Source organism: Canis lupus, chromosome 24 (assembly GCF_048164855.1).
Source record: "Canis lupus baileyi chromosome 24, mCanLup2.hap1, whole genome shotgun sequence".
Classification (NCBI taxonomy): Eukaryota; Metazoa; Chordata; class Mammalia; order Carnivora; family Canidae; genus Canis; species Canis lupus.
In genome coordinates, this window is record NC_132861.1 from 42,511,994 (window position 1) to 42,536,391 (window position 24,398).

Below are 24,398 nucleotides of genomic sequence, written 5' to 3' on the forward strand. Positions count from 1 at the left end.
AAATTAAATCAGCACATCAGCAATCACATAATTTCTGGTGTACTGTGAACTCTAACTGCCACCTGCTCACTCCACTCTCTCTGTTAAGAGACAAAACTACTGACCTCAGGCCATTAAAGATTGAAATTTTACAAGTCTCAGGCCCTCTGTAAGTTTGCTCAACGTTCCTTTAGTAGTAACTCCTATTAGCATTTAAAATCTTTTTTTTTTAAAGAGCATAAAATCAAGGACTTTGAATCTGAAGTTAGCAGTGCTATGATGCTATGAGGAAAACCAAGAATCATTCCCAATGACTCCCTATGGTTATTGTAGGAGAACCACTCTGAAATATGAGACAAAATAAAAAAAAAAATCAAAGCTGTTTCAATGTTCAGTTTGGAAAAATTGCCATACAGGTGAGCAAAGATAAACTTCTAGATACTAACCTCAAGGTCAAAGTTCCCATAATGTGTTCCTATGACCTTAACCCAAGCAATTGTCTGCATTAAAGCAGGTTGTATTTTGTGATAATTTGATAAGAGGTATAAGCAATTTGAAAAATTACTGTAAATATATACTGTAATTAAAAAGTGTATTTAAATGCAAAACTGTTCTGTAATGGGAGTTAACTGAGATAATCCCACCATCATGTGTACTTTACATTAAAACCTATGTGAAAAATAATCTTGAATTACTGAAGTCTTCAGAAGTATTCCCCCAATAGAATATGACTATTTTTTGAGCACATCTGGCTTCTTTTCTTCTTTTCCTCCCTCTCCCCCCCTCTCCCTCCTTCTTTCTCTTTACCTCCCCTTCAGGCAATCTCTCTCAACATGTATTCCTGCCAATCAAGTTTCTGTTCAGCATGAGAATATAACCAATGTTATCACAGAAAATATGAGGTCATCCTATTTCAAAGCCAAGAAAATTTTGGCTCCAAAATTTGATGTCCAGTCCCCATTGTAGTTCCAGGAAGTAGCATGATGCCTATTGAGGCCGGAAGAACATAATTGTGGAAGTAAATTAAAATTACAGAAAATGATCACAAAAATGGGTTTCAAAGATGAAAGGCTTTTTTTCGAAGATTATATTTATTTATTTATTCATGAGAGACACAGAGAGAGAGAGAAAGAGGCAGAGACACAGGCAGAGAGAGAAATGGACTTGCAGGGAGCCTGATGTGGGACTCGATTCCTGGACCCAGGATCATGACCTGAACCTAAGGCAGGCACTCAACCACTAAGCCACCCAGGCATCCTTGAAAGGATTTTTATAACACCTATGTTTTTCTCTTGTGCCATGTGTGTAGTAACTTTTTAGCACATTGAATTTTGATATACAAAGATGTTCTGTTTCTCAAAATTAATAATGACTTAGAACCCAGGTGTATGTGTATGTGCCCCTGTTAACTTCTTGAAATCTGAGGCCCAGAAATGAGGAAACCTGTCCTCTGACCCCACCCCCTTTGAATTACCAAGGACTTACTTCCCTTTTCTAAAGAGCTGACCAGTGTTTGATCCTCTCTCTGAATTGCAAATCACACATCAAAGATTTTTCAATGACTGTGAGCATGGCTTTTGCAATTTTTGGTAGGTTGTGATTAACAGGCTACAGTAAAATGGGATGGCAAATTAGGGTTTACAGGACTAAAAATACTGTTAGTAATTACAGCTTTGAGAAAAACAAAGGCTAGGTTTATGCAGGAAGCAATATTGTTCTCTCCAAAGATGCCCAATTACTCTTCAGTGAAAAAAGAAAACTCAGTATATCTGTCTAATTCTCAGATGCAAGTCAGGAGAAAATGCTATGAAACATGTAATTTCTTAGGACACTTTGAGTAGTTAAGTTAGAAGAAGCTGAGAGGGGAAAAAAAGTAAGAGGCAAAACAAAGACTTCATTAATGTGAAACGAGAATAAAAGAGTTTGTGGGAAATTATGAAAAAATCATGTTGATCAAGATTTCAAATCGTATCATGGGTTTACGTAATAGGAAGCAGAGATAAAAAAAATTAAAGCCTGGATGGTGGAAAAGAAATTCCTTCAAATACCTGATGCAAAAAAGACCTGGGTGTTTCTTTAGATAGAACAGAAATAGTCTTGTTTTTATCCATACTAAACTGATGATACAGAGAAGTCATATTTATCTTTCAAAGTGTTAGCTCTTTGTTCTAGCATACAGGTTGGCAAACTTTTTCTGTAAAAGGCCACAGAGTAAATATTTTAGGTATACAGGCCATAAAGTCTTTGTTGCATTTACTCAACTCTTCTGTGGTGGAGAAACAGCCATAGAATAATAAGTGCATGGGTGTGACTGAGTCTCCATAAAACTTTATTTACTAAAACAGGAAGTGAGTCAGACTATATTTTGCTAACTGCTGCTTTAGAAAATAAAAAAAAATAGGAAGTCATAGGACTTTATTTTCCCAATTAATCCTTTAATGGCAAGTGACATGGCCAGGGAGAAGTTCCTTGGCAAATGTAATTAGAAAAACTAACTTCAGGCACCAACTCCATCATCCTGGAGTAGCATTAAACTTTTTAACACCTATGTGCATCTCTTCTCTGGCAATACCTATTCCAGCTACTTCGTAGGGTTTCTGAAAACACTCAATGAAATAGTATCACTAGTGGAAATACTTTGTAAACTAAAGAATTATAAAGTTCTCATTACTAAGGTGATAAGTGAACAGAAAAATTATTTGATAGGAACCTAAAACGGTAGCAATAAAAGAGATGCAAATTTATGGAATCACTAAACAATCACTTTTAGAGGCCCTCTGTCTCTGTATAAAATGGAACAGATTGTTCAGTTGCCATGAAATGAGAGGGCTAGGAATGGCTTAAAACAGTACGGAGACTATGCAGAAAGTGCTGGAAGACGGGGCTCTTGGTTAGATTGCCTGTATCTTATTCCTGGCTCTACCAGTTACTGGCTATGTGACTCACAGACACCACCCACGTCAGCCTCGCCTGGAGAAAATAATACTCCCTATTCTGTAGAAATGTTATATGAATTAATGAATCCACCTAATGTTCTCAGCAGAGCTTCCTGGCAGACCAGAAGTATTCGATAAATATCAGATCTTTTTTATTGAAAAGTTTCACAAAGTCATATAACTCTGGGATGGAAGAGCATACAGGTCATTTACCAGATGCTTGAATCATCTTTATTGTGCGGTGGCTCTACGATCATCCCATTTTGGAATACTTTTATTAGAAAACTCATTACTTTGCACAGAACTCAGTATAGGTAACAGATTCAATATTTCTATCATTATTATAGGATATTTATCTCTCCAAAGGAAAAAATAATAATAATTGGGTTTATTGTCTTCTTTTTATTCTTCCTACACATGCCTAAGCCCTAAAACAATACATAGTGTCCTGTCACCTTAATACATGGTACCCACCAGATGTAGCCTATAGAATGCAACACCGGCTAGGAAACCTTCCTTCACCTGCCTCTCAGAGGATTGGCTGGTAAAACCCTGCCCATTTCATCTTGAAGGGCAGTGTGTGTTATTAACTAGTTAGTATTAATTTTTTAAGATTTTATTTATTTATTTGAGAGAGATGGGAGGGAGGGGCAGAGGGAAAGGGAAAAAAAAAAAAAACCAGACTCCCCACAAGCAGAGAGCCTGAGGCAGGACTCAATCCCAGGACCTCAGGATCATGATTTGAGCCAAGGGCAAACGCTTTACTGACCGAGCTACCCAGGTGCCCTCAGTATTAAATTAAAAAAAAAAAAAAAAAAGAAAGAAAGAAAAAGCTTAAACAAGACATAATATTCATGAACATTTGCAAATAATTTACAGTAAAAAAAAATATTTTGTTTCTTAAAAAAAAAAAAAAAAAGACATAATATTCATAACAGAGTAGCCCTATAAATGGAAAAGTAAACAAATGACTACATAGATTTGAAAGTAGCTTAAAGGGACCCCTGAGTGGCTCAGCGGTTGAGCATCTGCCTTTGGCTCAGGTCATGATCCTGGAGTCCCAGGTTCAAGTCCCACATCGGGCTCCCTGCATGGAGCCTGCTTCTCCCTCTGCCTCTGACTCTGCCTCTCTCTCTGTGTCTCTCGTGAATAAATAAATAAAATCTTTTTTAAAAAAGAAAGTAACTTAAAGTTTGCATGAATTTTCCCTACAATTATCAACACACTAAGAAAACATTAGGGTCATTCATTTCACATTTTTATATATTCCTACATAAATACTGTCTATTATAAATTAGTCACGTTTTTGTATGGTTTTGTTTTCAAACAAGTGAGCTGACATAAACCTTCATGCACCACAAGAATCCATTATTTCTGCACCAACTTAAATGCCTTGTGAAGCTTTGTTTTAGGCAATCTCTAAAATGTTCACCCTTGATTAATTTCAAAAAGCGCTTTCAAAAACTGTAACTCTAGTGGACTTTGCTTAAGCAAATTAATTCCTCCTTCAGTTTCCAGGCACATGAACAGGGCATGAGTTCAGTTCTGTGCTTTTCTTCTCTCAAATCACTTCTCTTTAGATCAAAGGGCTTTCTGCCTAGATGATGACTAAGAAAGGGTTATGATGGACAGAGGAGAAAGGACATCTTCACAGACAGGCTTACTGAAGGAAGAAAAATAGTCAATAAAATTGAGTTGTCATAAGAATACCTTTATGCCTGTGGCATTGATTGATGAATTCCCTTTGCAGTTATTAAGGTAAACCAAAAATACACCCCTGTTTCTTTTGCCTCTTAGGTAATTCAAACAGAAGGTGTTTTCACAGATGAAGCATCAGAGCCACAGCAACCTGCTGAGTTAACAAAATATGCTGAAGGTCAGTGTAAAAAAATAAAATAAAGTAAAATAGGCAGAAACATTATGCTGCTCTCATTAATTAAGCAAAATGTCACTTTTTTCCAATACTTCCCGGTCAAGAACAATGAATAACATTTGAAAAGAATCTTAAAACTGTAGGAAACTTTTGAGCTCACATCGACCAGGTCACTTGGGAATTCGTGGTGATAAATGAAGTGCAACCCTTAATTTTCGTATCAGTTTGTTTTTTTTTTAAGCCTGCACCTACCTCATATTACTTATCAATGCTCTTAGACAAAAACTGCAGTGACCAGAGAATTCTCTTGCTGCAGATAAATCTATCCATGAATTTCTGGTTAAAAATAAACAAAAATTTTAGTATGTTTCAAGAACACATGACTGAAGTCTCTTAGGTTGATAACACAATTTTATAGGAACAAATGGCATAAGTAGGCAATTGGGAAAAAAAAAAAAGTAGGCAATTGGGTCTTCTATGCAGTTAGTACCAAAAATAATGACTCAGTTTTAGCTATTTGACATTTATCACCATTTGCCAGATTTCCTTTAATATTTAAGTACCTTCCAGCCAACAACTAGATTGCAAATCAATTCATGTAATATCTAGGGGGACATTTTAGCAACATTTATTTTGTGGGTTCACTTTGAAATTATATTCCCTAAAATTAAAAACAAAACAAAAATCCAGTGCTGTTTAACAGGTTCTTAATGACTGCTCAAGTGACTTTTGTTAGGTATTTTCAGAATAAAATTAACAAAAACATCGTCTGAAGTTGGACTCCAGGTATTACAAGAAACTCCAACTTCTTTCTTCCCCTGAAGAAAATCTTGGCTCTCTTGACAAGAATTCACTTGTTCACTTTACACAAAAATGAGATGCTCTCAGGTGTCACTATACTTGTGAACACAGCATAAAGTTTATAGTTGTCAAATGACTAAGTTGTGCACCTGAAGCTAACGTAACATTGTGTGTCAACTCTACTTCAATAACAAAATAATAAAAATTTTAAAAAAATTAATGAGATGTTCTCCAGGGACAAACTAAAATGCCTTAGCTTTCATAAAGACAATATCAACTCTACCTTCAACAAGTCTGAATGCTGAAGGACATTAAGCTACCTTTAACTGGAGACACGAAGCCCCTGTCTCTAGAGCTATAGATCCTGCCTGGGTCACCAAATTCCATGTTACAAAGTAAGGGGCTGGAAAAAGAAGCCAAGGGCCTGCTGGAGGAGCAGAAGTTCCAAGTGGAGAAGGCAAACCAAGAGCTCTAAAGGCTACTGCCCCATCCAGTACTCAGAGAGTTTGCCCTGAAGGAGATGTCCTCTATAGAAAAAGAGAGCTCAGAAACTCTCCCTAAAGGAACTGAGATTATCTGAAATGGAATCTGTGGAAGTTCAAGATAAGGGCATTCTTGAAAACAGTAGCTCCTCTTAATTAAGAGCAACAAGTTAAACCATAGGCCAGCTAGTTTACTAGGGAGAACCAGAAAGAGAAATAGCTAGGAGGAGCCCTCATGGGGTCAAAATAAAACTCAAAACTGGTCTCAAAAATTGTGGCTGCTTAAATTTAATTGGATCAGACTGCTGAGCAACTTCTACTCTAAGGCATTGTTAAAAGCAGTAGAGCAGTCAGCTGGTAAAATAGTAAAGTCAAACAGGCAGGGGTATAATATCAAATGAACCAGGAAACTCAAAAGAAAGATCAGAGAAAGACAGCCAAAGAGAGACTTGCTAAAACCAATGTCATCCTAGGTGACTGTGCACAGGCCGACGTCTATGAATCTCTGAGGAGTGACACCAAAGGCTTCACACTATAATGGGGAAATAGATTTCACTAAAACGACTTAGCCTAATCAAAATCAAATTTTAAAAAATCAAATAGCAACCAAACAAGCCCAGGAGAGTAAAGGAGGGATCAGTATTCAGAGCTGCTCTACTGTTTAAAATGCCCATTTTTCTGAGCTTCTTAAGATGCAGAGATCCTTTGCTTGTATTTTTATACCCCTCAGAGGTTCTGATAGGTAGTTTGCACATAGTAAACCTAATAAATGCCAGCTGGATGGGTAAGTACAGGCATCGCCACTTTTTTTTTTTTTTTTTTTTTTTTTTTTTTTTTTTTTTTTGGCATCGCCACTTGAGATGACCAAGGGCTATGTGTTTTGGCTTGATGGTACAGACATATCAGATCTTAATGCCATTTATAGCTACGGTTGATGTAACCAAATATAATCTGACAATAATTTATCCACGAACATGTGACATTCTTAAATTTACTAAAAACACCCAAAAAGCTAAATATCTAAATTTACTAAAAACAACCAATGCTTCTTGGAACTTTTCAATAGTTCCAAGGGTCTTCAGCTTGGATCACTAATACAAAGCTCTTATGCCTCAAATAAACGTAATCCTATAATGAAGGAATTGTACTTTTTATGAAATTTTGATACAATTATCATAATATTTTACAGAGGTGGGGGCCTACCAGAATACTGAAAAAGTATACTCTCTGCTTTAACAGCTGGTGGGTTTGAGCTTTAGACCTGGCCTTGCTACTAATCTACTCCTTAGCCCCGAGCAATCCCTTCCCTTTATTGCAATTTTTTCTTCTCACCTGAAAAGTGAGAGGGATGGGCAATATATCTTCTTAGTTTTATTTCAGCTTTTGGCTTCTTAGACATCACAAATGGAAGCTTAGCTACTTAGTTTGACAGAATAGAGAATCATTCTGTTTGCTTAGCATGTGATGTAAACATGTTCTCCAGTTAATATTATATTTTGGTGCTACCAGGAGGCTCTGGCAAATAAATATTGTGAGTGTTTCCAATGTCAAAGTGCGCCAATGTCAAAGTGTTTCTTCACTGGCTTGTCATTTAGTGTAGCACTTTAAAAATTAGGATAGCCATGGTGAATCAGCTGCTTTGGAATTCATATTCAGTCCAATTGCAAACTAGAGCTAGGTCTTGAATTAGACACTGAACTGATTCAGCCCCTGGAGGAATTCTGTGATGCTGAGGGTGGTAGTGGGGACTGGGAATGTAATTATTCCTACCGTCAGAACCTTAAAATAAATCTAGGAATCTGTTGCTGCACAAGATTTCTGGAGAAAAAGATAACAGGACCTTAGGGTCTTCTTGCTTTTTTCCCCCCTTCTCTATGTTTGCTTTTGATTTTTGTATATTAAATCTTTAGAAGAAATATATAGGGGCATGAGGCAATAAAATAGGGATAGTGAGACTGGAAATGCACAGCCAGAATTGACAAATCAAAAAAGCTTTTGGTAACCCATCAGAGATGAAAAGTAAAGGGAAAGATAAAATGAGTGTGATCCTAAGGAGCATAGCAAGGGGAAATATGTAGATTACAAACCATCAACAGAAATTGAAAATTTGGAAGTCAGACAAATTTTTGCATATTTACCACCAGCTATATTAAATTTGGGTTATTTCTGGGATGTTCAGGTGGGTATATCCAGCAAGTACCTAGAAATAAGTCTACAGTACAGAGATGGCAGCCATTGGCAAGTAGATATGGCTAAAGCCATGAGGTATGAATGAATGTTCCTGTGAACACAATCAGCAAGATGGGACCAGGCTTTTACATGGACCTTTGGAAAATGCTACCACAAAATGCCGGGTCATGGAGAGCAAAAGTCCAGGAATAAGACAAAGAAATAATGATCCCAGAGGCAGGAAAACAATTAGAAGAATAATGTTTTGGAGCCATGGAGAAAAGAGCTAGTCTTCAGAAGCTGAGTGAGAGTATGGGCATAGTTAGTTCTACTAAGAATGAAGCAATATAAACAGTGAAAACACATAGTGGATTTGGTGACACTAATAAGAACAATTTCAGCAAATGGTGAGACAGCCAGATAGTAGCCAGGTAGCATAGACAGCATACTTTTTATTAGTTTTTAAGTTTGGTGATCAAGAGAAGGAGGAACATATGATGAATGTTTTCACAGGGAGAGAGGGTCAAGGAAAAGTGTTTTTCACTTGTTTTGATATGTGCTTTTTAAAGAAGCTGTGGAGTAACATAAGACTATGTAACAATGGAAAAGCATATGTAAGTTAAGTATTTAAGGATACAGCTGTGAATAGAACTTTTATTAAGAATGATGGGGGATCCCTGGGTGGCGCAGCGGTTTGGCGCCTGCCTTTGGCCCAGGGCGCGATCCTGGAGACCCGGGATCGAATCCCACATCGGGCTCCCGGCACATGGAGCCTGCTTCTCCCTCTGCCTATGTCTCTGTCTCTCTCTCTCTCTGTAACTATCATAAATAAATAAAAATTTAAAAAAAAAAAAAAGAATGATGACCACATGTTCTCTTTAAGACAAAGCAATTTTGAAGGAATGCAACATTGAAGTAATTGACAAATTAGCTATCAGTTCCAAATAAAGTAAGGAGTGCAGGAAATTTCAGTGAGTTTCTCAGGAATTAATTGGAAAAAAACGAATGTGATATTTTTTCCTGAATTGTCATGAATAAGCAATGCTTAAAAGTTGAAACAACTGTTTTGTATGAACATAGTTGGACCAAACAAGTATGTAAGAATTCTTGAGGCAGCCAGCTGGTTCCAGGGTAGCCTGGGACAAGGAAATAGTTGAGCAAAGGCACACTGATGTTTGAAGAACAACAAGTATTCCAATGGACTTGGGGAAAGAGTGGTAGCAAGGAGTAATGGCTGATTAACGGACAAATATGGACAGGACAGATGGTGGAAGGTCTTGAAGTGGATGCTTCAGCCCAAATACACCTATGGTGTTAGTTTTTTATCTTGTGGACAATACTTTTTGGTTGACTCATTGTGAAGTGAATTGTTTACTTACCAGAACAACACTTTCAACAGAAATATATCCATTATGATACTATTAAAAATATTATATAAAATATAAAATATGTATTATATATTATATGTATGCATGAATATATATGTACACACATGTATATATGCACCATATGAATAAAGGAAAAGAAGTTGGCATAATTTATATCCAATGTCCTTTATTTTCCAGGTTAGTTAAGACTCTATTTTCCAAATCATCTTCAGAGAGTAAAGCCACGGAAGATGATGTCTATTTGTGGAGAGCAGTAAAAATCTGGACAAGCTTATTCAGGTAATGAGAAAGGGGACTCTAATAACATACTTGGCCCTACACTAACAGAATTTTTTAGCTGGAAAGCATTTGAGGGATTGTTTAGTGACAGAAGTCTTGAATTCAAAATGCAAATAGAAATTGGCAGATAACAAGAATGACACCAGGTGTGCACAAGATGAAGGGGCAAAAAAAAAAAAAAAAAAAAAAAAAAAGATGAAGGGGCAGATGTCAGAAACTGGGAGTCCTACCAGCTAATTCCATCCCATAGATGTGCTCTGTTTTGTTTATACAATGTTGAAAGAAAATTTTATTACTGGCCAATTTTTAGAAATCACATTTCATGTAGAAAACAAAACTTCTGACTCTTCTTAAAAAACGAGGAGCCCTTCAGCCCAGGGCCCATATTCTCATTTGGAATTGAGATGAGTTCACATGTCTGTTCTTTCTGGTTTATGGGAGGGAGGGTGGAAGGAAATAACCTGAGTACAAAGAGTAGATCCATTAGGTACTAGAATTAGAGTGCTTTTCGTTCTTGTTGCTTTCCAATGATCTGTTATATAACTGCATCATATTTGATAAAAGAAATTTGATAAATAAATTTATTTATTTATATAAATGTAATATATCTCAATCTAGAAATTGGTTGCCTGGGATCTTCCAGAGGTACTGGATTCTATGTGTGGTAGAGGCAGTGGCCATAAATTAATTGACCTTGACCTACAGGTAGGTATTTTGAATGCTTTTGACTGTCTCATGAACTTTTATTTTCAGTCCTTCCTTCCAGTGTGTATGGTCACTGATGGAGGTAGCAAGTGGGCTGGGATCACTTGGGAGAAGTGGAGGCTGTGCTTGCCTTCCATGTCTGTGCAGGCATGAGGGGTAGCTTGAGCTGAAGCATATGAATGGTAGATACTTCAGGAGAGATGAGGAGTTATAGTTTTAGAAACTCTCGAGCAGCAATTGCAACTGGGTATGGTTTTGCCCCTCACCCACCACCCCCGGCCAGGAGAGATTGGCAACATCTGGAAGCATTTTTGGTTGCTCTGGAGAGTAGATTCTACTGGCATCTACTGGGTGGAGGCCAGAGATGCTGCTAAATTCCCTACGATGCACAGGAAAGCATCCCTATAATAAAGAATCATCCAGCCTAATTCAACAATAGAGTCAAAGGTTGATAGATCCTGCTTTAGAAGAATTCATCCCTGGGTGCCTAATAAAACCACTTGAGCCACTACTGACTTAGGCTGTCTGCTGAATGATCATATTAAACAAACCCAAGGCACAATTTAGTAGGGGCACACTTTCCTTCATGCCTTCTGGCTTCAGAATTTCCACTTCAGATGGTTCCAGCAAGTACACTGAATGCCTCCAGATAATCCATTTCAATCTTGACATTACAGACTTTATGGACCAACCAATGTGCTCAGTACTCTCTGAAATGTAAAGTAAGGGCTGCCTCTGGTCTTCATAAGAGTGAAATATTCAAGTATGGAAGAGCAGAAATTCTTCATTTAGCATTTTCTCATTTCCTAATAAATCTCTAGGTTGAGCTTGTGGTCATTGTTACAAAAGAGAGAAATAGTATTCCAGAGGCTCTGAACTAAAAACCAGACATCCTATGGTGGTCATTAGCCAGGTCCACTTTTAAAACTTCTTCTTTTTCTTTCTTTATTTTTTTTTAAAAACCTGAGATGCTAAACTGTAATACACACACACACACACACACACACACACACACACACTATTACTTCTAACTAGTTTTCTTGGGATTTTGGAAGAACTGATTAAGAAAGACATGTTGGTCCAAACAAACAATTCTACTAAAAGGAAGTAGAAATTATGTAGTCAATATCCCTGAAGCTGAAAGGTATTTAACGAGGAACATTGTTTATTGTTTTCAGTTTTTTCCGATTGATAGACTTTCCACTCAGAGGAAAATTGCTATAATAGCAGGAATTGTATGAAATTCGAAACTAAAAGCTATTCTGAGCTATTTTAATAATGCATTCTTCTGTCAAAATGAATTTTTAAAAAACAGTTGAAAAATGGTATGAACACCCCAGGTTTAAAAGTACACTCAGGTCTATTCCTCTGATTGTACTTTAAGTGCAAAGATATCAGGACACATAAGATGCTCCATTATGTATTTGAAACTCAGGTTTACATGCTTAAATAATAAACTTTTGCTTTTGGGGCAAGCCTGAGACACGAGGATCAACGGATGAGCACTTATCAGAATACCCCATGCCCAGTTACAAACGCTCTTGGGGAAAGCCTGAGACATGAAGATCAACGGATGAGCACTTATCAGAATACCCCATGGCCAGTAACAAACGCTCTTTTCTACCTACACACCCTCCCTGGTTTGGCTGGTCTTCCCAACTCTGACGGTCACCGTGAAGGGCCTTAAATCTCTCCTCTCTCAACTTGATCTTGCCAACAACTCCGATTTGTACATCCATCTGCCAACTTGACATTGCCACTTGGATGACTAAGACATTCAACACCATCCTCCTCCTCCCACCTCCAACTTGCTTCCCTCTCCTTTAGTCCTCACCATCACAGTAAATGAAACTTCCATCCATCTAGGAGCTTAAGCCCAAACCACAGGACTTATTCTTGATTTCTCTCTTTCCTTCATCCAACTGATTAACCTGTCCTATTTAAAATAAATTATGTACAATTTTGGACTCTATTTTTATGCATAATTATATTGTGAGCCTTTATTTCCTTGTGCCAAAATATTTTTATTTTCCAAACCTGGTTTGTAAAGAATGCATTAATCTTCATGGCATAAATGTCCAACATGTATTTAACCATGCCTGTATTATATTGTGAGCCATGCAAGGTCTTTCTTTTTTGCCATCACATGCAGTTAAGTTCATAGAATACTTAATAATGTTTACTTAATAACGTTACTTAATAATGTTTAATAATGTTTACTATGTGCAGGCATTGTTCTAAAACCTTAGACATAAAAAAAACTTAGACATGTTAATGCATCTAATCTTTACAACCCATGAGATATATACTGTAACAATTGACAAATTGACAAATGAGAAATTTGAGACATAGAGACTAAACAGCTTCTCAAGACTATGTAGTTAGAAAGGAGAGATGGGATTCAAATTGAAGCAGCCTGACTCCAGAGTTCATGTTCTAAATCAATCTCATGTGTTGCCTTGTGTACATTATTTTGTGCATTCACTATATTTTATATTAGTCTGCTCGTAACTCTGGCCATTTCTTTAGAATATACTTCCAGAAGTGGATCAACAGTCATGAATATTTAAAATGTTTTGGACAGTGCACATTACAAAGCTTTTCTCCAGAAAGATTATACTAACTTGTCAATTCCTACTCCTTAATGTCAGTTGTTGAGAGTGTCTTCTTACTTACACCAACACTGGGTATCATAATTTTTACAATCTTAAAATCTTTTTTTTTTTAATTTTTTATTTATTTATGATAGTCACGGAGAGAGAGAGAGAGAGGCAGAGACATAGGCAGAGGGAGAAGCAGGCTCCATGCACCAGGAGCCTGATGTGGGATTTGATCCCAGGTCTCCAGGATCGCGCCCTGGGCCAAAGGCAGGCACCAAACCGCTGCGCCACCCAGGGATCCCCATAATTTTTACAATCTTAACCACTTTACTGGAAATATTCTGTAATAGTTGGAATTTATTTTCCTCGATTATCAGAGCAGTTAATTATTTTTTCAAGTCTAAATTAAAAATTGTATTATTCAGTGAATTTCTTTAAGATTTTATTTATTTATTAGAGAGAGAGAGAGAAAGAGAACAAGTAGGAGAGAGGTGCAGAAGGAGGAGGAGGAGCCTGACTCAGGGCTCCATCCCATAGTCCTGGGATTATGACCTGAACCAAAGGAAGAGGCTTAACTGAACCACCCATTTACCCCTTCAATGAATTTCTTATGTTTGGCCTTTTGCCAACTTTGCTATTGGAAATTTCACTTTTTCATAATGAATTGTGGCCACTCTTTATGCATTGCAATTAATACTGTGAGGCTATTATATACATATATACAGTTACACAGTTGTTATTTGGCTTTTCATTTTGTTTCAATGTTCACTGAAGCAAAAGCATTTAAAAATTGGTTTCTGCAGTTGCATCAAGCTTAAATAGTCATACAAATAACCACCTGGATTTCCCTCTTAATTCCTTTTCATATAATGAATTATTGGAAGTTTCATTCCACTTATTAGAGTGATATTTAGACGTACACTGTAATTCCTTGAGCCAATAAAAAAAGTCAAGGATCTTAATTTTTATTATGCAGCAGTTTACCTACAACATAAGTGATAGAATATGAATTCTATTTTCAATTAAAATAAACTTTAAAAATTCCCTCTTCAAAAAAATAAAAAATAAAAATAAATAAAAATAAAAATAAAAATTCCCTCTTCGTTTCAGCTCTGGATTCAATTCTGGTTTTATTTTATTTTATTTTTTTTAATTTTTATTTATTTGTGATAGTCACAGAGAGAGAGAGAGAGAGAGAGAGGCAGAGACACAGGCAGAGGGAGAAGCAGGCTCCATGCACCAGGAGTCCGACGTGGGATTCGATCCCGGGTCTCCAGGATCGCGCCCTGGGCCAAAGGCAGGCGCCAAACCGCTGCGCCACCCAGGGATCCCTCAATTCTGGTTTTAAATATTTGTTTCCCACACTGAAGTATACAGAGATAAAGGGGCATCATGTCTGCTGCTCATTCTCAAAACTTTTAGAAAAAAAATCCTATATGTACACTTACACACAGTTGCACACACACACTCACAGGGAAGGATAAGCAAATGCAATAAAAAGTTAGTATATGGGGAATCTAGGAATTTTAGGAATTCAGGCAATTTTGCTGTAAGTCCAAAATTAAAGAATTTAAAAAATAAGTTCCAAACTTGATTTTTAAAGGAAAAAAATATTAAAAGTTGCTTGAAGTTTGGTCAATATCTGGACTAGATCATTGTTCATTGTTCTATAATTGTATTTTTCCTTGATCATGTAAGTCTAGATTTTTCCATAGATCAATATATCAAGTGGAGAGTTCTCTAATTTATATTTTTAAATTTCATAATAGACTAGGTATATAAATATTTGGAGAAAGAATATAAAATAAAGAGCCGTCATACAAAAAATCATGTCATTGTTGCCACCAAATTGCATTGACGTCAGAGACTCACTGAACGGCTGTCAGATCTCTTCTTAGTTTTGCAGTGTCATGTGTGGGATGTTGAAGCCTGAGAATTTAATTTGTTTATTTAAAAATTTAAGGCAAATGTAACACATTTTCAAATACCATGATTTGTCAATTAAGATGCATACTAGAGGATGTAATTTATTTGCAGGGTGATAGCCAAGTCTTAAAATGATTAGTAAGAAAAAAGTCTGACAGTAGCTGTAAATAGAAGTAATGTGAATTGTCAAGGTAATTTTAATGAAGCATTAAAACAAAAGTGGATTTTTGAAAAACAAATTTTTTTGAGTAAATAGCAAAGAGTAATAGCAGATTAAAAAGTTACTAAATTAATTTTTAATTTTAAAAAAAGTCAAGGGTCAGGATGCCTGGGTGGCTCAGTGGTTGAGCATCTGCCTTCAGCTAAGGGCCTGATGCCAGGGTCGTGGGCCACATCAGGCTCCCAGCAGGAAGCCTGCTTCTCCCTCTGCCTTTGTCTCTGCCTCTCTCTCTGTGTTTCTCATGGATAAATAAATAAAAAATCTTAAAAAAAAAAGTCAAGAGTCTTGAAAATCCAATTTCTATTCCTTGTGTTAAGGACCTCTATTAAGATAATGCCTCAGCTGTTGGGTTTGAAAATTGGCTTCCAATTCCATTATCCCTTTCCACATTTCTTTCTTTTAAATAATCAGGTCAGGGGCACCTGGGTGGCTCAGTTGGTTTAGCTTCCAGCTCTTGATTTTGGTTCAGGTCATGATTTCCAGGTCATGAGATCAAGGTTGAGCTCTGCAAGCAGCTCAGGGTCTGCTTGTCCCACTCTCTCCTCTTGCTCTCTCTCTCTCTCAAATAAATAAATAAATCTTAAAAAAATAATCAAGTTTTAAAAAAAAAACACCCTGAAAGCCAAGGTTAGTGATTTTTTTTTTTTTTTTTGGAATCACAAATCAGAAAGAAAATGAAACTATGTAGGAGAACTCTAAGAAAACATAAACACATTGCTTATAATTGATACCTGGTGGAAAACTTTTAAGGATGACTTTTAGGGGGCTCCTTGAGCCAGGCTTCCTGGCAAGATGTTCCCCTTTGGTGTGCCCCATATTATCTGACTGCTTCAAGCTACTCTTCATGAAGGCTCTTCATATTAGCTATGAGATGAGTGCAATTCTCTATTAAGATAATAACTAGAAAAACTCATCTCTTGATGCTTGACAACAGTCATACTGACCCATGTGCACAATACCCTGAATGTTTTCCAAATCTGAGTTTGTTTCTCAATAAAAATTTTAAGTGGACCTCTTGAATTCAGAAAATGTTGGTACTCTAAGGGTCTTAGTTCTAAGAAACTGCAAGTCTCGACGTTTGGAGTCAGTATATTGGCTACTAAGCCAATCAAAATTGGATCTGTAAAAGTTGGCTGCTAATTTTGACTGGGAAGAAATACGTTAAAGAACCAATGATTAACACAGACCTATGAACAGAGTACAAAAAGTACAAAGCAATAAAATATAAGCCAACATTGCTACAGGTTCCAGGGATTCTGTTGTGATTATGTGAAAAGAGATTTTAATTTGGTATGATTTTACTCCACTGAATTTTTAAATGAAACTTGCATGAAGATACTATTTTAAAATGCAGTAAGTTTTCCTTTAAATTACAGCTTTCATGTTCATCCTGCTATGGAGAATTTGTTTTTATTTTTATTTTTTAAAGATTTTATTTATTTATTCATGAGACACACACAGAGAGAGAGAGAGAGAGAGAGAGAGAGAGAGAGGCAGAGACACAGGCAGAGGGAGAAGCAAGCTCCATGCAGGGAGCCCGATGTGGGACTGGATTCTGGGACTCCAGGATCACACCCTAGGCCAAAGGCAGGTGCTAAACTACTGAGCCACCCAGGGATCCCCGAGAATTTGTTTTTAAGAAGCAATTAAGTACATGAATTAATAAAACCCTAAAAAACAAACAACAATAGGTATTATCCTGACCATTTTGGCCACTCCTTATGTATGGTTGACGTGATCAAAAGGTCCTGGTCCTGGTCAGATATCTCCATGGCTCACCTTTATTTACTCTCTAAATAATTGCTTCCCTTCAGCAATGCCTAACACTGGACTCTGTTTCTTCTTCTCGCCCTAGAAATCCGTGCCAAGTCAGAAAGAGAGAAAGGACTCGTACATGAAGAAAAGGGGATTAGAGGTTATATTTTTGAGAGATTAAGGATACTTTGCCATAAGGATTTTGAAATTTCTTTAGCTTTAGAATCATGGACAATTTTTATAAACAGTGTGGGAAAACAAATCTTCCAGTATGCCTTTTATTTGTGTTTGGGCTTTTCCCCTTTTGGAAAGAATAGAAAGAACTGTAAAGGCAGGATGAATCAACCTGAATGATGTCATCTGACACTATAAAGGGACAAAGAATTAAGGAAAGAAGTCATATGGTTTTAAGTCCAAATTTGAGTCTATTGGGATTGGTGGGGAGTAGGAGGAGAGTTCTCTTTACTTAGGGAGATCCAATGGTAATCTTAAATCTGGTTATAAATTTAGCATTTCTAATTGCAGATCTGCAATCCAGATTCCAAAAATATAAAGGTTAGAGAAGACCTCTTTGCCCTCCACCACACAATTTTTAGGGCCCCAACATTCATGCCTTCTCCAAGTGTAAGACTTTTTTTTAAGGTTTTATTTATTTATTTGAGAGAGAGAGAGAGAGAGACAGAGACAGAGCATAGGTGAGGAGGGGCAGAGGGAGAGGATCTCAAGCAGACGCCCTGCTGACTGTAGAGCCCAATGTGGGGCTCAATCCCAGAAACCCTGAGATCATAACCAGAGCTGAAATTATTTTTTTTATTTTTTTTATTTATTTTTTTATTTTTTCCAGAGCTGAAATTAAAAGTCACTTAACCAACTGAGACACCCAGGTGCCCCTCCAAGTGGGAGACTTCTTAATACAGGAGATGCTTGGACGACTTCTCCAGAATGTAGCTAGAGAGCTTTTATGCTGCATTTCTCTCCCTTTCACAGTGGATAGCTATGTGATTAGAAATATCTATCCACAAATGCTTGCATTTTCTAACTCACCTCAGAAATGAATTTGGAAAAAAGGTATCACTATTAAATCACTTGCCACCTAATCCTTTTTGTTTTTCCCAAAGATTTTTAGACATCAATCAGTTATCTGGATAAAGGATTAAAAGTCCTAAAAGTAGCAGGATTAAAATCATTTGCCTAAACAAGGAAATTGAAATAAGTCTGTTGAATGGACTCTGCTTTCCTTGTGCGATGGGACTCTGCAGTGTGAAATGTTTTATATCCTCTGTCTGCCAGTTCTGGTTCTGCCCATTATATATATAAAAAGCTTCTTCATCCCATTTTCAGCTTCCTTCTTTTTTTGTTTTATTTTTTTCTTTTAACAGAAACGCTGGCATTCACCTTACTGCCAAGAATAGCTCAGAGCTGAAGTTCTCAGTTTAGTCATGAGAATTACATTTCTCTCCGCTTTGGAAATACTCTTCCCCAATCTCTGTAATTATGACCCCCAAAGGGCTAGGTGATTTCAATTACAATGAAACATATCGCTTTGTAGAACATACAGGATGGAGCATATGTCAACAGGAAGAAAAATCATATTGTTGATTTTCTCATATCAGTAATACATATCCACATATTAAGATAAGAATTTTGTTTATAAGAACATCTCTTCCTTAAAAAAGGTTTTGTACGTGAAGCTCAGCTCCAGTATATTAAAATGTATGCCTGTGGATTTCTTAGGTTGAAAGGTTTTCAGATGATGACCATAACTTATAAGAATGGTAGAAAATTTGTACACAATTTTCCTGTTGGAAAATACCTACTAGCAGCAGTTATAAAATATATTGAAAAGAATACAAGAGAGCTCTTGAATGGTCTCTTATTTCTCATCATATGATTCTTTTTTTTTTTCATCATACGGTTCTATTTCTGAATCTTTTTCTCAGTCTTGAAAATACAAACATCATTTTTCCTTTAAAGGGAATTGATCAGGTTAATTTACCCACTGAAATGAGCAAAGGGAGAGTAGAAACATGAGCTCGGCATGCTATTTTGTTAATGGTCCATATAAACCAGTTATGCATGTTCAAAATGATACTTTCCAAAAAAAAAAAAAAAGATACTTTCCTAACCTTGTATTTAAAGAATTACGAAACCTCCATCTTTAGCATGAGCACACATGCCGGAGTCTCTGCTTTGTCAGATTATATCCTGAGAGTTATGTTTACTTACAGAAGCGCAGTTTTCAGACTTGTCTTCCACAAAACCAATCTGGCAAGGTGTCCTTTGATTCTGCAACCAGTAGTCTGTAGACTCAAGCAGGCTGTTGCTGCAAAGAACCTGAAGGGAATCAAGAAAACCTTCTCAGTGTTACACGGCCAGGCTTTCTATTTCAACAAGCAGCTCTTTTCTGAAGAATCTGTAGGTGTTTTCTTTACCTCAGAGCATCTGAATACTGGAAAAAAAAAAAAAAACTGAAATGATAATAACACCTCTTGAATGTGTAAAATACTCAACCAGGAGTTGGTTTTAGAGGAGTACACTAATATTAATCCTGATGTTTCTTCTGTTATCAAATCTAACATCTGGAAACTTCCATGATGTCTGTGTGGAAACCTCAAATGATGATTCTGGGGTGTGGTTCAATTGGCAATGGGGATCAAAGTGCATTTTAGTGCTAGGGCTCTTGCTCACTCTATGAATATTTTCAATCTTAAAAAATGTGATGTTTTTCTCTGGTGCAATGTTGCTACTGAAATGATCCTTCAGCTTCAGTTTTGCTAACATGTCTGTGAAATGGGGTTCAATTCTTGTTAAATATCTAAAGTACTATACCAAGTTATTAGGAATAAGTAAAGCTCATCATGATAAACATTTTCCATGTTGAAACAGTAAAGCAGAACAAATCTGAATATGTGAATCAACAAAACCAAGATTTATAAATGACATGCTTCTGGGCTTGGTTTTTAAACCAAGGAAGAAAATTTGTTTACTTTTAAATTTCTTTACTTTTAAAAAATTTATTTATTTATTTATTTGAGAGAGAAAGGGTGTGAGAGTGAATGCGCACCTGTAGGAGTGGGGGTGGAAGGCAAGAGGGAGAAGTAGGCTCCTCACTGAGCTGGGAGCCCGAGGCAGGGGCTCAATCCCAGGACCCTGAGATCATGACCTGAGCCAAAGTCAGATGCTTAACCCACTGAGTCCCCCAGAGCCCCCCAAAATTATATTTCTGAGACAAGACATTTTGAAGATGCAATCTCATGAATAACCAAACAATTCAAATTCTAATGTGTCTTAACTCTACCCAAACAGTGTGTAAGATTTTCCCCATCTTACAGTTGATGCCCAATGTTGAACTATTCATCTAGACTCACTTTATTTAAAGTAGAAAAAGGCTCTTGGCCCACTCTACTCCTTACTGCTAATCACTTCCACTGCCAGCATGGAATAGAGTTCAAGAGCATGGACATCAGTGGTCTGAGTTGAAATCCTAGCTTAGTCATCAGAGGCAGAATAACCTTGGGCAGCTGACTTCAATTCCGAGTTTCAGTTTCCACACTTGTGGATGGAGAAAATAAAGCTCACTGGTGGGATCACGGAGTACTCAGGGAGATGACACGTGTCATACACTGTGGCATGCAGATGGCAGGTTATCCTCCTAATACATGCTTTTCACTGTTACTATTTGAAATGAACTACAAAGGGAAATGGAAAATTGGATGCCTTCACTTGAAATTAGTGAATTGAAAGCATTTCAGATCTGTGAAGACAAATTGTCTTTAGCAAATATTCTAATCTGAGGTGTGATTTTAGTTCTGCATTTTGTAGTATTAATAGTTGCAGTTACTATTTTTTGTGTGCTTAGAATGTGCTGGAAAATGTGCTAAATTTTTCTTTTCTTTTTTTACCTTTTAATTTCATCTTTATTGCAACACTCTAAGGTAGAAGTTATTTTAAAGATAAGGATCTTCACAGAAATTGTTATTTTGAAGGTGAAGATCTTGAGGCTCAGAAAAATTTGAGTTTCTTCCCCAAACTGCTCAGAAACTGACTTAGGATTTGGTTTTGGAGTTACCAAGGCCTTTAAGTGAAATAATTTAATTATGCTGTCTTCCATAACCCATACAAAATGACTCTAATTTGGGGCATGTTTCTCAAAAATTATGTGCATCTCATTTTTGTTAATGTAACTATACCTTCTTACAGATTTTAATTTTAATTTTTATTATTTTTTTTAAGACAGAGAGAGAGAGAGCATAAGCAGAAGGGGCAGAGGTAGAGGAACAGAGAAAATCTTAAGCAGGCTCTATGGCCAGCACGGAGCAATATGGAGCTCCAATTCATGACCCTGAGATCATGACCTGAGCTGAAATCAAGTCACACACTCAGCCAACTGAGCCACCCACACACCCTAAGGACCTCCATTTTAAAGCTATTTTCCATGAATGAAATTATGAGGTGACATTTTTCTTTAAGGAGAAGAAACATTTTGTGATGTAAATTATAATCATGAAATTAATCCATTTGGCAAGTATGGCAGTATTTTAATTTCTCAAAGGAAAGCATGATTTTATATCTATTTGTATTAACACTGAAACTCATATTGTCATGCTTCTGCTTCTCGCCTGTGTGATTTTTAAAATTTAGAACACCCATCAGTAAAGCTTTCATTCACTTTGAACCATAAGAACATTAGAGATTTAAAATGGAGGCATCAAATGAATTTAACGATTAATAATACTTTGCAGTGTGTGTAATAAACACTGACTACAATCACTTCTTAGTCATTGCAAAACTCACTCCTCAAAAAGTAGCCAATAGATGTCTTCTATTTTCTAATATATTCAAAGCACATAGCATTTATGGTTGCAACAAATATGTCAATTAAAGAAAGCAACTGTCACTTATCAGAGCATATGGACTATTCTTGTCCAAGGTCAGCCTTAGGAAGAGGACAGAGTTCAGACACAAGTCACTTGGGTGTTTCCGAAAAATGGTGGCTGGGTTGGCATGTTTTCCTGGTGAAATAATGAGAGGCAGAGACAGAGGCATCCAAAGCCTCAGCCTGACACTTCCCACCATCAGATGCCCACATCTGTGAAAAACATGACCATGATGAGGCCGATGGAGATAAGAGCTGGCTAACTTGCTGGAATTCTCCTACATTTAACTTCTCCAACAGAGAAATGAGGGCAGAAAGATGAATCTGTCAAGTCTTCTACTTTAGAGGTATTTTTTGCACCTATTTTAAGTAAATAATAACTGAAAATATACAAAGACCTTGTTTTGTCCTATCCTAGCAGTGAGAAAAGTCAACAGCTTTTTGGTGGAAAATGCTTGCTCAGTGGAAAATGCTAGAAAGACTTCCTGTTTGGCTATTCCATATCCCTGGGATACTGAGTGTCTTCTCTATGATACATCTTTGTTTCAGAGGAAATAGAAATGACAGAGAAAAGAAGTGGAATTTAAAATTAAACCTAAATCTTTCAATGTCTTAGGAGAAATGTTTTGAAGAGAATTTTGATGAGAGTATTCACTCACTATGTAACCTTAAAATTTGTATTTTATTCATTATAATGAAAAAAATAGTTCACCTGGTTATGTTAGTAATTAAAAGAAAGTTGCCCCTTACATTTCATTAATATTTAGAAATTATTAATACCTATATTCTTTAACTATTGACCAAAAAATACTATAGGTACTCTGAATGCTCTGGGCTAAGGCTCTAATATATATTATCTGAATTAAACCTCTAGACATACAAGGTAGAATTTAAGGCCCATATATGTAATGTGCTTAAAACAAGAGAACTCATAGCAAGTTCTCAAGTTATCACAGTTATGTTAAGTTATCACAGCAATGATTATTCTCTTTTCCTAGGCTTAGGGGCATCCATAATTTGCCTAGTTGGTGGAGAACTAGGATTTGAGCTGGGCTCTCTGACCCCAAAGCCCCCATTATCCAGTACTCCGTTGCAGGTTGGTAAAATTACATAATTTCTTGTCTTTGGGTTCTAAGGAACCCCAATCCATGCATTGATTCATCTCTCTCTCTCTCTCTCTCTCTCTCTCAGGGCCCTGGTCTGAGTGATACAGAGGTTTGGGTCCCAGTCCTGAGTCTACTGTCTATGTGGTCAAGTCACCCATTAGCTTCCAGCCTCAGTTTCTGTAAACAATTCACTCATGTGATCTGAAGGCCCCTTTTACACTGAGAAGCATGTAACTCTCCCCCCTCCTCCTCCTGCTTGCCCTCCCTCTGCTTTCTTCTCTCCCAAATACATGAAAAGCCAAATAAGCAAACAGAATAAAAATTCAGCCTCCAATAAACCACTTAGCATCATGTTAGGCAATTTTAACTTGTGAAGAGCTTTTGGTTTAATGGTTTAGACAAACCATTAGAGACACAGGCATACTAGAAGGAAGAATATGTACTTGAAAATTTAATGATTTTGAATCCTTATGAATATAATCACCCTGCTGAGAGAGTCACTTGTCTGAGGGGGGAAAGAGAAAAACTCACCAGGTTCTCAATGGCTCATTTATTTATCTGCTATTTTTAGTTGCAGGTTTACTTATTTCAGATGAAGAGCTAATAATGAATGTGCTGTGTGTTCACAAACTCGAAATAATAATGACACAGTTTCTCTTAAAAAAAAATGCATGTCCTAAACAATGAAGAAAGATCTGTGTGTTCTATTTTACAGTGATTTCTCTTTTTCATAGAGAGATCCAAGTTACAGAAATATACTTTCAACATGGAATGGGGAGGGAGAAATAAACTCTCAGTAACCTGGACACATCTAAGCAATGCCTTAAATCATTTTTTTTTTTCCAAAAAGTAACCTAGGTTGAAGAAGACAGTACCTTACAGTTGGTTAGTCACAGAGGTTTAGAGGCAGAACTGAAATTCTATGTCACCTCATCACTTACTGAGTAAACTTCGGCAAGTCCTCTAACTGCTTTGGGACTTAGTTTCTGCACTTATTACATGGGAACAATTGCAGCCCCTTCAGAAAGTCATTCTAAGGTTCAAATAAGAACCATGAGAGACTCTTAACTATGGGGAAGAAACTGAGGGTGGCTGGAAGGGAGGTGGGTGGGGTGATGAAGTAACTGGGTAACGGGCATTAAGGAGGGCACGTGATGTGATGAGCACTGGGTGTTGTATGCAACTGAGGAATTACTGAACCCTACATCTGAAACTAATGATGTACGATAGGTTGGCTCACTGATTTTAAATAAAAATAAATAAATCAGTGAACTCTGAAAAGAAAATGTTTGTAAAGGGCTAA

The 24,398-nt window shown here is 36.8% G+C and overlaps 1 protein-coding gene and 1 long non-coding RNA gene across 4 annotated transcripts in view; one reads left to right on the plus strand and one right to left on the minus strand.

Annotated features, from left to right (window-relative positions):
* SPHKAP (SPHK1 interactor, AKAP domain containing) overlaps positions 1–24,398 on the minus strand; it is a 169,551-nt gene that overhangs the window by 93,485 nt on the left and 51,668 nt on the right. For 2 of the 3 annotated variants that reach the window (XM_072796546.1, XM_072796547.1), the window contains exon 4: positions 19,340–19,447. In XM_072796546.1, coding sequence (XP_072652647.1) covers positions 19,340–19,447 — 108 coding nt within the window. Of the gene's footprint in view, positions 1–19,339; positions 19,505–24,398 lie in introns of those variants that run through there. The other variant, XM_072796548.1, reaches the window with a different exon arrangement.
* Positions 4,600–24,117, plus strand: LOC140616123 (uncharacterized). The gene is made up of 5 exons (XR_012016648.1): positions 4,600–4,791; positions 9,806–9,907; positions 10,526–10,612; positions 22,988–23,085; positions 23,181–24,117. It is a non-coding gene; the product is annotated as an uncharacterized lncRNA (long non-coding RNA).